Source organism: Mytilus californianus, unplaced genomic scaffold (genome assembly GCF_021869535.1).
Source record: "Mytilus californianus isolate M0D057914Y unplaced genomic scaffold, xbMytCali1.0.p SCAF_10, whole genome shotgun sequence".
NCBI classification, from domain to species: Eukaryota; Metazoa; Mollusca; class Bivalvia; order Mytilida; family Mytilidae; genus Mytilus; species Mytilus californianus.
In genome coordinates, this window is record NW_026262582.1 from 67,294,681 (window position 1) to 67,309,283 (window position 14,603).

A 14,603-nucleotide genomic window follows, 5' to 3' on the forward strand; every position below is an offset into this window, starting at 1 on the left:
GAAAAGCCAAAATGTCCTGTTTATATTCAAAATATTGAATCGTAAACAAATATCAGTAGTTTTCATACCTCAGACTGACCCGTATAACAAAATTACTTGTCCGCATCAACCAAAACTGACCTAATTTGCTCCTTTTTTATGTAAATCTTATAGTTGCATAGTAAATCAGTTATATTTGTATGTAAGGATAGATTGTATAAAACAAATGATAGCAATATTGGACCACAATGACTACAAAATTTTGTTCGCATCAATTGAGAGTGCCAAAATGTCCTGTCTTTATTCAAAATGTTGAATCGTAAACAAATATCAGTAGTTTTCATACCTCAGACTGACTCGTATAACAAAATTACTTGTCCGCATCAACCAAAACTGACCAAATTTGCTCTTTTTTATGTAAATCTTATAGTTTCATAGTAAATCAGTTATATTTTTATGTAAGGATGGTTTGTACAAAACAAATGATAGCAATATTAGACCACAATGACTACAAAATTTTGTTCACATGAATTGAAAAGCCAAAATGTCCTGTTTATATTCAAAATATTGAATCGTAAACAAATATCAGTAGTTTTCATACCTCAGACTGACCCGTATAACAAAATTACTTGTCCGCATCAACCAAAACTGACCTAATTTGCTCCTTTTTTATGTAAATCTTATAGTTGCATAGTAAATCAGTTATATTTGTATGTAAGGATGGATTGTATAAAACAAATGATAGCAATATTGGACCACAATGACTACAAAATTTTGTTCGCATCAATTGAGAGTGCCAAAATGTCCTGTCTTTATTCAAAATGTTGAATCGTAAACAAATATCAGTAGTTTTCATACCTCAGACCGACTCGTATAACAAAATTACTTGTCCGCATCAACCAAAACTGATCTAATTTGCTCCTTTTTATGTAAATCTTATAGTTGCATAGTAAATCAGTTATATTTGTATGTAAGGATGGATTGTATAAAACAAATGATAGCAATATTGGACCACAATGACTACAAAATTTTGTTCGCATGAATTGAGAAAGCCAAAATGTCCTGTTTATATTCAAAATATTGAATCGTAAACAAATATCAGTAGTTTTCATACCTCAGACTGACTCATATAACAAAATTACTTGTCCGCATCAACCAAAACTGGCCTAATTTGCTCTTTTTTATGTAAATCTTATAGTTGCATAGTAAATCAGTTATATTTTTATGTAAGGATGGATTGTATAAAACAAATGATAGCAATATTGGACCACAATGACTACAAAATTTTGTTCGCATCAATTGAGAGTGCCAAAATGTCCTGTCTTTATTCAAAATGTTGAATCATAAACAAATATCAGTAGTTTTCATACCTCAGACTGACTCGTATAACAAAATAACTTGTCCGCATCAACCAAAACTGACCTAATTTGCTCCTTTTTTATGTAAATCTTATAGTTGCATAGTAAATCAGTTATATTTGTATGTAAGGATGGATTGTATAAAACAAATGATAGCAATATTGGACCACAATGACTACAAAATTTTGTTCCCATCAATTGAGAAAGCCAAAATGTCCTGTCTTTATTCAAAATGTTGAATCGTAAACAAATATCAGTAGTTTTCATACCTCAGACTGACTCATATAACAAAATTACTTGTCCGCATCAACCAAAACTGGCCTAATTTGCTCTTTTTTATGTAAATCTTATAGTTGCATAGTAAATCAGTTATTTTTTTATGTAAGGATGGATTGTATAAAACAAATGATAGCAATATTGGACCACAATGACTACAAAATTTTGTTGGCATCAATTGTGAGTGCCAAAATGTCCTGTTTTTATTCAAAATATTGAATCGTAAACAAATATCAGTAGTTTTCATACCTCAGACTGACTCGTATAACAAACTTATTTGTCCGCATCAACCAGAACTGACCATATTTGCACCTTATTATGTAAATCTTATAGTCGCATACTAAATTAGTAATATTTTTATATCAGGATGGATTGTATAATACAAATGACAGCAATATTGGAAAACAATGACTAAAAAATTTGGTTCGCATCAATTTATAGTGCCAGCATGTCCTGTTTTTATTCAAAATATTGAATCGTAAGGAAATATCAGTAGTTTTCATACTTCAGACTGACTCGTATAAGAAAATAATTGGTCCGCATCAACCAAAACGGACTATATTTGCACTATATCATGCTTATCTATATAGCTGCATAGTAAACTAGTTATATTTTTAGGTCAGAAGGAACTGTATAAAACAAATGACAGTAATATTAGAAAACAATGACTACACAATTTTGTTCGCATCAAGTTATAGTGCCAGCATGTCCTCTTTTTATTTAAAATATTGAATCAAAAACAAATTTTAGTTTTTTCATACCTTAGACTGACTCATATAACAAAATTATTTGTCCGCATCAACCAAAACTGACCATATTTGCAGTTTATTATGGAAATCTTTATAGTTGCATAATGAACTGTCACTTAAGTCAGTAGTTCGGGATGGTTTGTATTTAAAACAAAACTATAATATTTAACGGCATCATCCAACACTGACATGACTGATTAAAGTAATTTATAATGAAAAGTACGAGTTGATATGTATCCAAAGTATGAGAAGTTCTCTTCTTAGAAAAGTGTACTGTTAATATATTATGGCGGTTGATTGATTTCGTTTGTAGCCTAACGTCCAGGGGCAAATATTTTTTTTCATGTTCAGAACGAGTATATTTTTCGGACGTCCCAGATATCATTTATAATCGTTATGGATAAATCTGTCTAAATTGACGAGATGGTACAAATGTACATACTTATACAACACCAGATCAATATCCCTATATATACACTGTATAATTTTCGATCGAACATTTGGCAAAACAGAATCTTAAATCATGTAAATCCAAGGCAAACAAGGTGAATTACGATTAAAAATCCATGTATTAAATGCATAGAGTTATATTTAGGAAGAGACTGTTAAAAAATGGGGAACGAAGCAACGTAAACCATGATGTTTATATCCCATCATATGCAAATATTTTTCCGATGTGTTGGATAACCTTTCTATTTGCCTCGATATTTGTACATGTAACTTTTGAAAAGAAAATATAGAAAATCTGCTACTCGGGAAAATTATTTGAACTGATTTTTTGTAATTAATGAAAGTTAATATTTCGAATTAAAGGTGTTTTTGAATTGTTCTGGTTTGAAACACTTGTACATAAAATATTAAGATACAAGTCGTTTTAATTAAAATAAATGTACAAATGAACACGAAGTTTATTTCTAAATTTACACAATCAGTTAACGCGAAAAGTAAACGCGCGTTTACTTTCAAGTGCACGTAGAAATATACTTGTGAAATCTGTAGTAAACGCCCGTTTACTTTTAAGTGCACGTAAAAATAAACTTGTGAAATCTGAAGTAAACGCCCGTTTACTACTGACTAAACGGACACATAGTAAACGCCCGTTTACTCGGGTAGACATTAGAAATTTCCATTTTGACCGCGTTAACGTAATTATAGTAAACGCGCGTTTACTAGTAAACGCGAAAATTGAAGTTAACTAACGAAATATGTGCACGCGGCGTTAACTTGCGTTTACTTTATGTAATGCTTGGTCTGCACCCAACTGTAAGTAAGTCAAACCTGCTTCTCACATCACATGAAAAAACAGAAACCTGTCTTGTTAGGTCACAGTTCTTCTTGTCCCAATGTATTTATGCCTATGCTTTTCAAACCTCATCTTATATAGTCAGTATACAGAGGTTCTCATTTTCAGTTTGACTGCATAGTTATCAGGTCATAATTAAATCCTTAAAACTACAAATCTTGACATAGTGCTTTCATATGCTATACACATGAACTAATATCTTTATAAATACTACATTACAATATAGGAAAACATTTTCAACATGATAATACTTATGCAAGGCACCTGCATGACTAATTGATATTAAGTAATAATAAAAAAAATTTTTTTTAAACAATATCTGCCACAATATATAATTTTTCGAAAGGTGATCTGTTTCCTCAGGGTAAACATAGGTGCCAGTATCTGCATTTGTAAGCTACATTGTCAATGTTTGCCACAGTATAATTTATCTGAAGATGATTCGTTTCCTCAGCGTAATCATAGGTGCCGGAATCTGTTTGTAGTGTCCATTGTCATTTGTTGCTGTAGCTCTTCCAACCTCTTCGTTTACTTTAATTAAAATACTCAGTAAGTCATGCCTAAAAATGAGATAAAAGTATTTAATTAATGCAAATGCTACCAATAATAAGAAACCTCATTTTTTTTATGTTTTTCTGAAATTGGTAAAGTAGCTTCAAACGAAAATATTTTTTAAAACTCTCAAGACGAGGAAGGACAACAACTACACACATGAAATGATGGCAATGGCTTACAAAGCCTTTTTGGGTCAGATGAGTTAAAAACAAAACTACTTTAGTCTGTCTTTCAAATAAACCCCCCAAAAATATCAAGTATGACCAAATATACATAATGTTTCTTAAATACTTCATTTAAGCTTTTAATGTTTTTAAAATATTTTTTTTATTCTAATTTCATTTTTTACAGTACAATATATGAGGTAGAACAACTCTGGAGCATGTGATATCACACTTTGTTTTTGTTGTTTTATAGCTCTAAGTCTTTAGTTATCTTTTTAGTAGACTGTAATTTGTTTAAACCTTTTTTTCCGGCCAAGATCTGTCTTTTTTTTTACTGTCTTGGTATATTCTGGTCCGAGTACACAGTTATTTCGTAGTGCATTTCTTTTAGACAATAAATGAAAATAAAAAAAATCCCACCTGCGCTTTCTCAATAATATTTTTACAGTGTGTTGTACTACTTTTGGGACAAATTATATCAAAATTATAGAAAACTTCATCGGCTCTAACTCAAAATATGGACAATTCTATGTTAAGGGGGTCTTGAAATCTTTTGACAGCTTCCGAAGTGCTAATTTTTAACCTTTTTCAGCTGGACCAAATCACTACTTTACTTTACAATTCATGACCCAAATTTTTTTACAGTGTAATTTCATCCCCCTACTTGCTATTTGAGGCATAAAACATGAAGGAATACATTTGGAAGGGGTACTAAAAAAATTGGCAAGCAACACACTGTCCACACTAGGGACTTTATTCGTGGACAACGAAAATCAAAGGACGATAACTGTGTACTCGGACCTTCTACCTCCATTCTGTAAATAACAAAAATGTTCAATGGCCGAGTTGATTTTCAGAAAGAATAAAAAAGTAATATACTGTGAATTTTTGCTTAGAGTTGTCATTCTTAATAATTGATCATAAAATTGAGAATAGAAATGGGGAATGTGTCAAAGAGACAACAACCCGACCATAGAGCAGACAACATGTTTGGTTTTCAGCAATTGCCAAGTGATGGCAATACTTCACTTGAGCAAAAACAATAAAAGCCATAAAATTTAAGTTAAAACATGTTCCTATACTTACTTATTAGCATATTTATCCAGATTCACGGTTAACTTATTAATATACCAGCTCCCCTGTGATCTACTTCTGTAGGAAACATAACCGGGAACAGTAGCATATCCTAACAGGAAATCAGCTTCATCAGGGATTAACTCCCTTGGTCTGTCAACATTTAAATTATGTCTTTCATCTGGCCTAAGTATGTCAGCATCTGTTTCAATTGCATGACCTAAAATATATGACAATGTTTGTAATAATAAATTTTTAGTTTCAAATCAGGAATACCAATAACAACTAGATGTTGACTTGACAGCGGTAGTTGGAACAGAGAAAAACTAAAATCTGTATTTTTGTGAAGCATGATCAAGTTTATGTCTTTCTTATCACGTAATATCTTCAAGTAAATACTTGAAATGAACTTAAGATACTCGGTATAAATTACCTAAAATTACGTTTTTCATTATTTTGAAAGTTTTCAATTGCACAATTAAATTTTACACCTGTGAACATGCTCAGATATGTTCTTCTGTACACAACATGGTTCTTTTGATTTTTTTTTGCTTTTTTACCTTTTAAATTTCTTATTCAATAAGTTTAAATAATATTTTGATAAAACACATTTTTTATTGATAACATTATAAAGATGCAAACCAATTTTTAATAATGAGAGTGAAAACAGTTAGATATGAGAAAACTTTAAAGTTTACCAGTCAGGCCAAAAGGTGAATCGTAGCAGTCAATGAGCCAATATAGTAAATAATGGTGGTAAAAAATACAGCCTAAACCTTACATTTGCCTTAGTTTTTATTTCTTATGTATATCAATGTGGCAAATCTACATTTAAAATTGACTTAAGCTGTGTACTAGCCGGTCAAAAATTAATATAACAGATCATGACTGGAAAATATGACCGTTTTGGAAGCCATATGCATGGTGTACACAAGTACATAAGGTGTCATATTCGTCTTTTAAGAATAACAATATTATCCCTTGTATTATAAAGCCTTTTCAAAAACAAAACAAAAAATGTTCGAATAGATATTTTGTTAATTTAATTAAGGTCTGGAGTTGTCATTACAGTAGCTGCTAGTAGTCCTTTGTTAAAGGGGCACTAGCTGTCAAATTCATGTTCACCGATTTGACTCAAAATTCTTATATTTGATTTATAACCAGGGCTTAGGCTCGATTGTATGTAGCTTCGTCTCGTGTGTATATTCATCTAATTAACTATCAAGTTTACCTCCGAAGACCTCCGATGGTCATATAAGCCATTTAACATAAATATAGATATAATTAGAATGCGAACTCGTGTAATTGGATTTTTCTAGGTCTGTTTAATTTCATATTATAGATTGAAAATATATGTTAATCATCGTTTTTACCTGTATAAGAATGATTTTTTGTGGATTGAATCAAGTCAGTCAAATGATTTACCTTTGTTTCACTTTCAATATTGACATTATTTTCCTTTAGATAACACAATTCATGCATTATCTCTAGCAAAGGGGTTAAATTGAAGTTCACATGAATACAAATCTTGACATAGTGCTTTCATATGCTATACACATGAACTAATATCTTTATAAATACTACATTACAATATAGGAAAACATTTTCAACATGATAATACTTATGCAAGGCACCTGCATGACTAATTGATATTTAATAATAATAAAAAAAATTTTTTTAAACAATATCTGCCACAATATAATTTATCGAAAGATGATCCGTTTCCTCAGGGTAAACATAGGTGCCGGTATCTGCATTTGTAAGCTACATTGTCAATGTTTGCCACAGTATAATTTATCTGAAGATGATTAGTTTCCTCAGCATAATCATAGGTGCCAGAATCTGTTTGTAGTCTCCATTAGCAATTGTTGCTTTTCCAACCTTGCAAGTGAATAATTCATCATCAATGTTTCTTAGCTTAAGTTGACAAAATTGAACCATAATGCCTGCTAAAAGCGAATTATTATTTCACTTTTTCACTATCATTACTGATTGAACAAAAAACAATCATACTTTAGATATCTTGTAGCTAGTGCCCCTTTAATCTTGTTAATCTATGCATCATTGTCATTTTGCTTAGTTTCTTTTGTTACCTATTCTGACATTGGACTCCGACTACTTTAAAACTGAGTTTTACTGAGCGTGTGTATTTTTCTACATTGGCTACATTGGCTAGAGGTAAAAGGGGAGGATTGAGATCTCACAAAACATGTTCAACCCATTTTTTTAGCCTGTCCCAAGTCAGGAGCCTCTGGTCTTTGTTAGCTAGTCTAATGATTTTTAATTCTAGTTCAATTATATGTTTTGGAGTTAAGTATGACGTCCATTTACACTGAACTAGTACGCATTTTTGTTGAGGAGCCAGCTGAAGCCTGCCTTCAGGTGTATGATCTTCTCGCTGTGTTGAAGACCCGTTGGTGGCCTTCGGCTGTTTTCTGCTCTTCAGCAGGATTGATGTCTCTTTGATACATTCCCCATTTCCATTCTCAATTTTATTACAGCCCCAGATGTTTCACAAAGGATTTCATTTTACAAGAATTCCAACATAGATGTACACTTTAATATTATACCTTCTTGGTTTTCTGTACCTTGACAAGCCTGAATGAAGAACAACTTCGGTTTTCCCGCCAAAGACTGACATCTTCTGCCAGAAACACAACTAGTTAACTGGCTAATTCTTACTATCCTTCCATCAGCTCCATAAACATGGCCAAGAGTTCCATGTGTCAATATTGACACCACAAGACAGTCATACATTGAGTGGTCTTGGCAGGCTGTTTCTACCATGATCTGGTTCATTCTTGTCGAGTCCACGTCATTGTATAACTGTACCTCAAAATTTAACTTCCTCCATATGTAATCAAGTTTCTCTAAACAAATATAAAAAGTTATATAATCAAATAAGACTTTATACAATTAATTAACACAAGAGTAACATAATGGGTGTCACATGTGGAGCAGTACATACTAACCCTTGATATAACTAATTAACATAATGGGTGTCACATGTGGAGCAGAACAATTACTAATGCTTCTGAAGCACTTGCTTAATCTTTCTATGTAGTGTTTTGTGTAATATTGCATGTTTTTGGTCGTTTTTTCATTTGTTGCCATGGCATTGTGAGTTTGTTTTGGACTTATGAGCTTGAATATCCCTTTCGTATCTTTCACCTCTCTTTTATAAACCTATTTTATCATTTTTACAAAAACTACAAGTACTATCTCCAAACTACTTCTGTGAAAGATGTATTGCCATATGTTTTTTGCAACTACAAATATAACACCAAAATAATAGGGGGATACACAAATATTTGGTTCTTCTTTTACATTCTGTTGACTCCCAAAGAGTTTTCTCCCTTGTGTGTGATGTACCCTTATAGAACTACAACATTAATTTACCTTCATCTTTTTCTGTGCCAGTTCTGGTTGGCAACTCCTTGCTAGATTGATCATTTTTTATCTTATGGAAGTGCTCGTTGTTTATTATTATTGCTAACCCTAAAAAAGAATATCCTTTTAACGATTAATGTAAGAAAAAATGCACACTTACTATTACGTGTATTGTTTTCAAACTATTTCATCATTGTTGATGTAATATAAATTACAACACAGTGGATTTGTTTAATTTCATATTTAATTCAGTCAAACTGAGCCATTACAAATTAAAGAAAACAAATGGGGAATATGTCTATGGGACACAGATGATGTCCCCATGTTTGTATACATGTGTGTATAAATATTTTGAGTTAATTTGCTTTTACATGAAAGGTCTAATTCTTCTGTAAGTACATTGTTACCCATTCAAAAATCACGCTACACAAATTCGTACCTGATCTGAGTTTTGTGGTTATAAGCATTGTGCTTAAGTTTTAAAACGATTGGTTGAGGCAAACTTAAGTTAGAGAATGGAAACCAATTTATAGACTAATGGACATACAGTTGTTTAAGGGTAAAACTTTTGGGGGGCATAAACATTCAACTACTGTAAATCAAGAAATTATTGGGCAAACTTATTATTGCAATTGTGGAAAAATGGATGAAGATTTGAGATTAATTATAGCGATTTCAAGAATATCCACATACATATGTATGTATTGAATTCAAAATGAATGTTTTTATTCTTGCATTACTCATCAGTTGCACTATTCACCTTAATAAAAACCTATCAATAATTTCTGAATTTACAGTATCAAAATGTTACGCTCTACTAAAGCATGATATAAGTCCACAAACCTCTCTATATTGGCATTAACCCTTGTATTATAAACGGAAAAATGTAAGCATATTTACATATATGGCCTTTTTTATACATCCCATCTGCCCCATTTAAAACTAGGACATTATAAAAAATCAAGGAAAAAAACATTAAACAATCAAAATGTTTAGCTCTACTAACACAAGATATAAATCTACTAACCTCTGGGAATGGCGTTCATCTTATAGAAAGGCAAGGCAGAATCGTCAATGGCCAAAGCCTCCATTTGCCTGACAATGACATCATCCTGACGATTTGGTTGTCGTATTCTCTGGTTAATTAGAGGATCAAAACCTCGAAAAAAATAATTTAATAATATCACCATACAAATTCCCAAAAGTATGAATACCAGGAGTCATTGATTGATGGATTGTTTGTTTGTTTTAATGCCACTTTCTCCATGTTGGTTACTTTAAACCAACTTACTTTCCTAAACGATTTATTTAAGCAACTTTCTCGAGTTGAAAATCAACGTGAAAATAAATCATGGCAAAAATGCAAAACTATCATCTAGTCTTATATATATATGAATGCATAAAAAAAATCTAAAATCATGAATATAAATTGTAACATGTTTCCTAAAAAGACTTAACACAAAATAAAGTATCAGCAAACGTTAGTTGGTTTACAGTGTATCATATAGTCATGTGTCTGTCCTACCTTGTCAGAGCTTACTACTACTAAAGATTTTTTAATAACCTTGACTTGTGCTCCTGAATGTGATTGATTAGAAGGGGGTGTGGCTGCTCTAAAATCTGTGTCCTCATTTCCTTGGGACACTATTTGTCTGTCCTTTGCAGATGTCTTTTTAAAATTTTAATCAGTCTTTTTAAAAAAAGTTATTTTTTTTCTATAAGTAGCATATACATAAAAAAGAAGATGTGGTATGATTGCCGATGAGACAACTCTCCACAAGAGACCAAATGAAAAGAATATATAAACAATTTATAAAACAGTCGAAGAATTCTTATAAAAACTATATTGAACAGCCCGACAAAATGACGTCAGTAAAACAAGACAGACATATAACAAACATTGGTCCGAGAAAACAGTTATGACGTAGTGAATTTATCTAAAACAGAAAACAACAAAAATATTTTAACAAGAATTAGCACCTGCTCTATCCAAAAAATATTTTTACAGTGTAGTGTATTAATTTTGGGACACATTATATATCAAAATTATAGAAAAGTAAAAAAACTGTCACTCAATTTAAGGACAATTTTAGGTTATATAGTCTGACAGATTCAGATCTAGACATACTAATTTTTGACCTTTACAAACTGGATCAGATCACTAATTTACCTACACCTAAAAATTATTATAAACTGTTTATACATGTAATTTAAACTCTATATTACTATATTATGCATAAAATATAAGGAAATAAAATTGAAATATGTATGAACAAAATGTAAAACACTGTCCGCATTAGGGACTATATTCGTAGACAACGAAAGAAGGACGATAACTGTGTCCCGGACCTATTAAAAGGAATACAGAAAGATATAAGAACTCTTAGTAAAACATACAGTAAAAGAAATAGTACAATAATCATGATAATGGAATATGCAGACAGCTCTCTCACAAGCAAAAAACCCTTAACTGTAAAAATATAAGGGCATGATTTTACAAATATTGGCTTTATAGTATTTTTGAAGAAAAGAAAAAAAAAGTACTTGCCTACCCATTTTTGTCTCGCCTTGATGGAGTCAAAAAACGAGACATAGGTATGCTGTTGTCGGCAGCAGCGGCGTCAACAATGTATTAGTTTGTGGTTAGGTCTAGTTTATGGTGAACCACAAGTGGTAGGTCAATCATATTTGGTATGCAATTGTATTAGCATTGGCACATCTCATTTCCATGGAGATTATTTGGCCCTGCCCCCTCAGTCATGGTCTATTGACTTTGAAACTTTTGCTTATTTTACATGTATTAGTTTGTGATTAGGTCAGTTTATGGGGAACCACTAGTGGTAGTTCAATAATATTTGGTATGCAGTTGTATAAGCATTGGCATATATCATTTCCATTGAGATTATTTGGCTCTGCCCCCTTAGTCATAGTTTATTGACTTTGATAATTTTGTTAAGTTAACATGTAATAATTAGTTTGTGATTAGGTCAGTTCAAGGTGAACCATTAGTGGTAAGCCAATGTTAATTGGTATTCAATTGTATAAGCATTGGCACATTAATATTTGCATAATCAAAATTACAAAAAGGTGGGACATATCTCTGTGATAACAGTTTATCTAATTGTGGGTTGGGAAACAGCAAACAAACCATTGCTAACGGATGGTCTAAAATGTCTTGTTCACCAATCCTATAAACTGATGTAAACGATACAAAGTTTTGTATCAAATGCTGTTGTATTATTTTCTTCTTTCTACATACACCCATAACATGTACTATATAATTTTTTCTTGTAGGCCAGCATCAGAAATTGTGGGAGATATTTTGAGGCTAATCTCTGGAAATGAACAACCAGACTTACAAACAACATGGATTTCAGATACAAGCAGTCATGGCAGTAGCTCAGACAGTAACTGTCCATGCTCTATAAGGGTAAATGCTCTGGAGGAGCAAATAAAGACCTTTCACAGTTCATATGGAGAGCTGTTCCATAGATTGGGACAAGCTGAGAATTCTCTTTCCTGGTCATGGAACTTGATAAATAATATGGTTAGTACTTCTATATATATATGACCAACAAATATGCAGATTCAACAGTAATGCTGATCCGAGATTATTTGAAAAAAAAACACAAGTCTAGAAACACAAAGATATTAAAGTTTAGTGTGGATACAATGAATGCATCATGTACACTCAAAAAAGGGCAAAGGAATAAAAAAATAATAGTATTGCACGTTGTTGTAAAACATTATCCACCTTTATCTGCCTGAGGGGAAATATTGATTGATTGAATGGTTGCTTAAGTACTAATATCTATATTCAGGCAGAAATTCTGACTGTCTTTTTCTATATTCTATTATATTAACAATTGGGTGAAAAAATGTTAATATCAGCACAAAAATATATTGGTCTGTACATGTATTTTTTAAATAAAACTCTTTGTTATGATTATATTGTTTCCTCAATAAATAGGTATCTGGTACTCTGAATCACTTCTGGTTTCCTTTAGTCAAATGTGCTATATATATGTTACTGTCATGACTGTGTGTACATGGTGTAAATGGTTAAATTTATGATTTCATGCATATAATCCAAAATTCGTAAGGGTTCCGCGGAACCCAGTGTCTCGCCTACTTTTTCTCTTTAATCGCAGGCTCAACAAAAATGAGGAAGTAGATCAATAAAAATATTCCTCTTGATACTATCTTTTGATTGTAAGAAGCTTCTGACCAAGTTTGGTAAAAATCAAGGATAGTTTATGAATCTAATAAATGTTTAAAAACTTTAACTGCAGACTGAATGTAATGTTAACTGGAAGAAAACAAAATTTCCTTCTAGATACTAACATTTGATCATAAACAAGCTTCTGTCCAAGTTTGGTACAAATCCAAAATAGTATAAGAAAGTTATTAAAATTTTAAAAACTTTAACCACAGAGTGAATGTGTTGTTTCCTGGCAGAAAATCTAAGTCCATTTAAAAGTAAAAAATGGAAAAAATGGATTTATTTTTTTACAAAATTTACTTCTGGATACTATCTTATGATCATAAACAAGCTTCTATATGTTACGATACTGTTGGGATATAGTTACGATACTGTTGTCAGGTCATTAAAGATTGCATATTTTGGTGTTAATATTGATTCACTTATAGGGTCTTTGCATCGGCACTAAACACATTTATTTAAAAACCAATTGTTGGCATGACACGGGTTATGTTCTTCTCATATATGTTATGATGGTATGATACTAAACCCCTAACGGGAAGGATTGTGCCTGATATTCATATGATGAAGACATAATCTTTCAATCAGTTTAATTGAAGTCTGGAGCTGGCATGTCAGTTAACTGCTAGTAGTCTGTTGTTATTTATGTATTATTGTCATTTTGTTTATTTTCTTTGGTTACATCTTCTGACATCAGACTCGGACTTCTCTTGAACTGAATTTTAATGTGCGTATTGTTATGCGTTTACTTTTCTACATTGGCTAGAGGTATAGGGGGAGGGTTGAGATCTCATAAACATGTTTAACCCCGCCGCATTTTTGCGCCTGTCCCAAGTCAGGAGCGTCTAGCCTTTGTTAGTCTTGTATTATTTTTAATTTTAGTTTCTTGTGTACAATTTGGAGTTTAGTATGGCGTTCATTATCACTGAACTAGTATATATATTTGTTTAGGGGCCAGCTGAAGGACGCCTCCGGGTGCGGGAATTTATCGCTGCATTGAGGACCTGTTGGTGACCTTCTGCTGTTGTCTGTACTATGGTCGGGTTGTTGTCTCTTTGACACATTCCCCATTTCCATTCTCAATTTTATTCTGTCCAAGTTTGGTACAAACCCAGGATAGTTTAAGAAAGTTATTAAAATTTTAAAAACTTTAACCACAGAGTGAATGTTATATTTCCCGGCAGAAAAACTAAGTCCATTTATAAGAAAAATACTGAAAAATGAATGGAATTTTATTTTTACAAAATTTACTTCTGGATACTATCTTATGATCATAAACAAGCTTCTGTCCAAGTTTGGTATAAATCAAGGATAGTTTAAGAAAGTTATTAAAATTTCAAAAACTTTAACCACAGAGTGAATATTTGTGGACGCCGCCGCCGACTACGACGACGACGCCGACGGAATGTAGGATCGCTATGTCTCGCTTTTTCGACAAAAGTCGAAGGCTCGACAAAAATCAAATTCAGATGAAAGACAAACTGAAACAACAGAAAAGTGCACAGAAAATACTACTGTGAGAACAACTGAAAT

At 32.0% G+C, this 14,603-nt stretch overlaps 1 protein-coding gene across 1 annotated transcript; it reads right to left on the reverse strand.

The window, feature by feature from the left end:
• Positions 1 to 1,732: 1,732 nt before the first annotated feature.
• Positions 1,733 to 10,038, reverse strand: LOC127719145 (caspase-8-like). The gene is made up of 5 exons (XM_052225168.1): positions 9,876 to 10,038; positions 8,858 to 8,956; positions 8,029 to 8,328; positions 5,471 to 5,678; positions 1,733 to 4,225 (listed from the first exon to the last, which is right to left on the reverse strand). Exons 1-5 carry the CDS (start codon positions 10,036 to 10,038, stop codon positions 4,093 to 4,095), a joined length of 903 nt encoding a protein of 300 aa, XP_052081128.1. The 3' UTR covers positions 1,733 to 4,092.
• Positions 10,039 to 14,603: the final 4,565 nt, after the last annotated feature.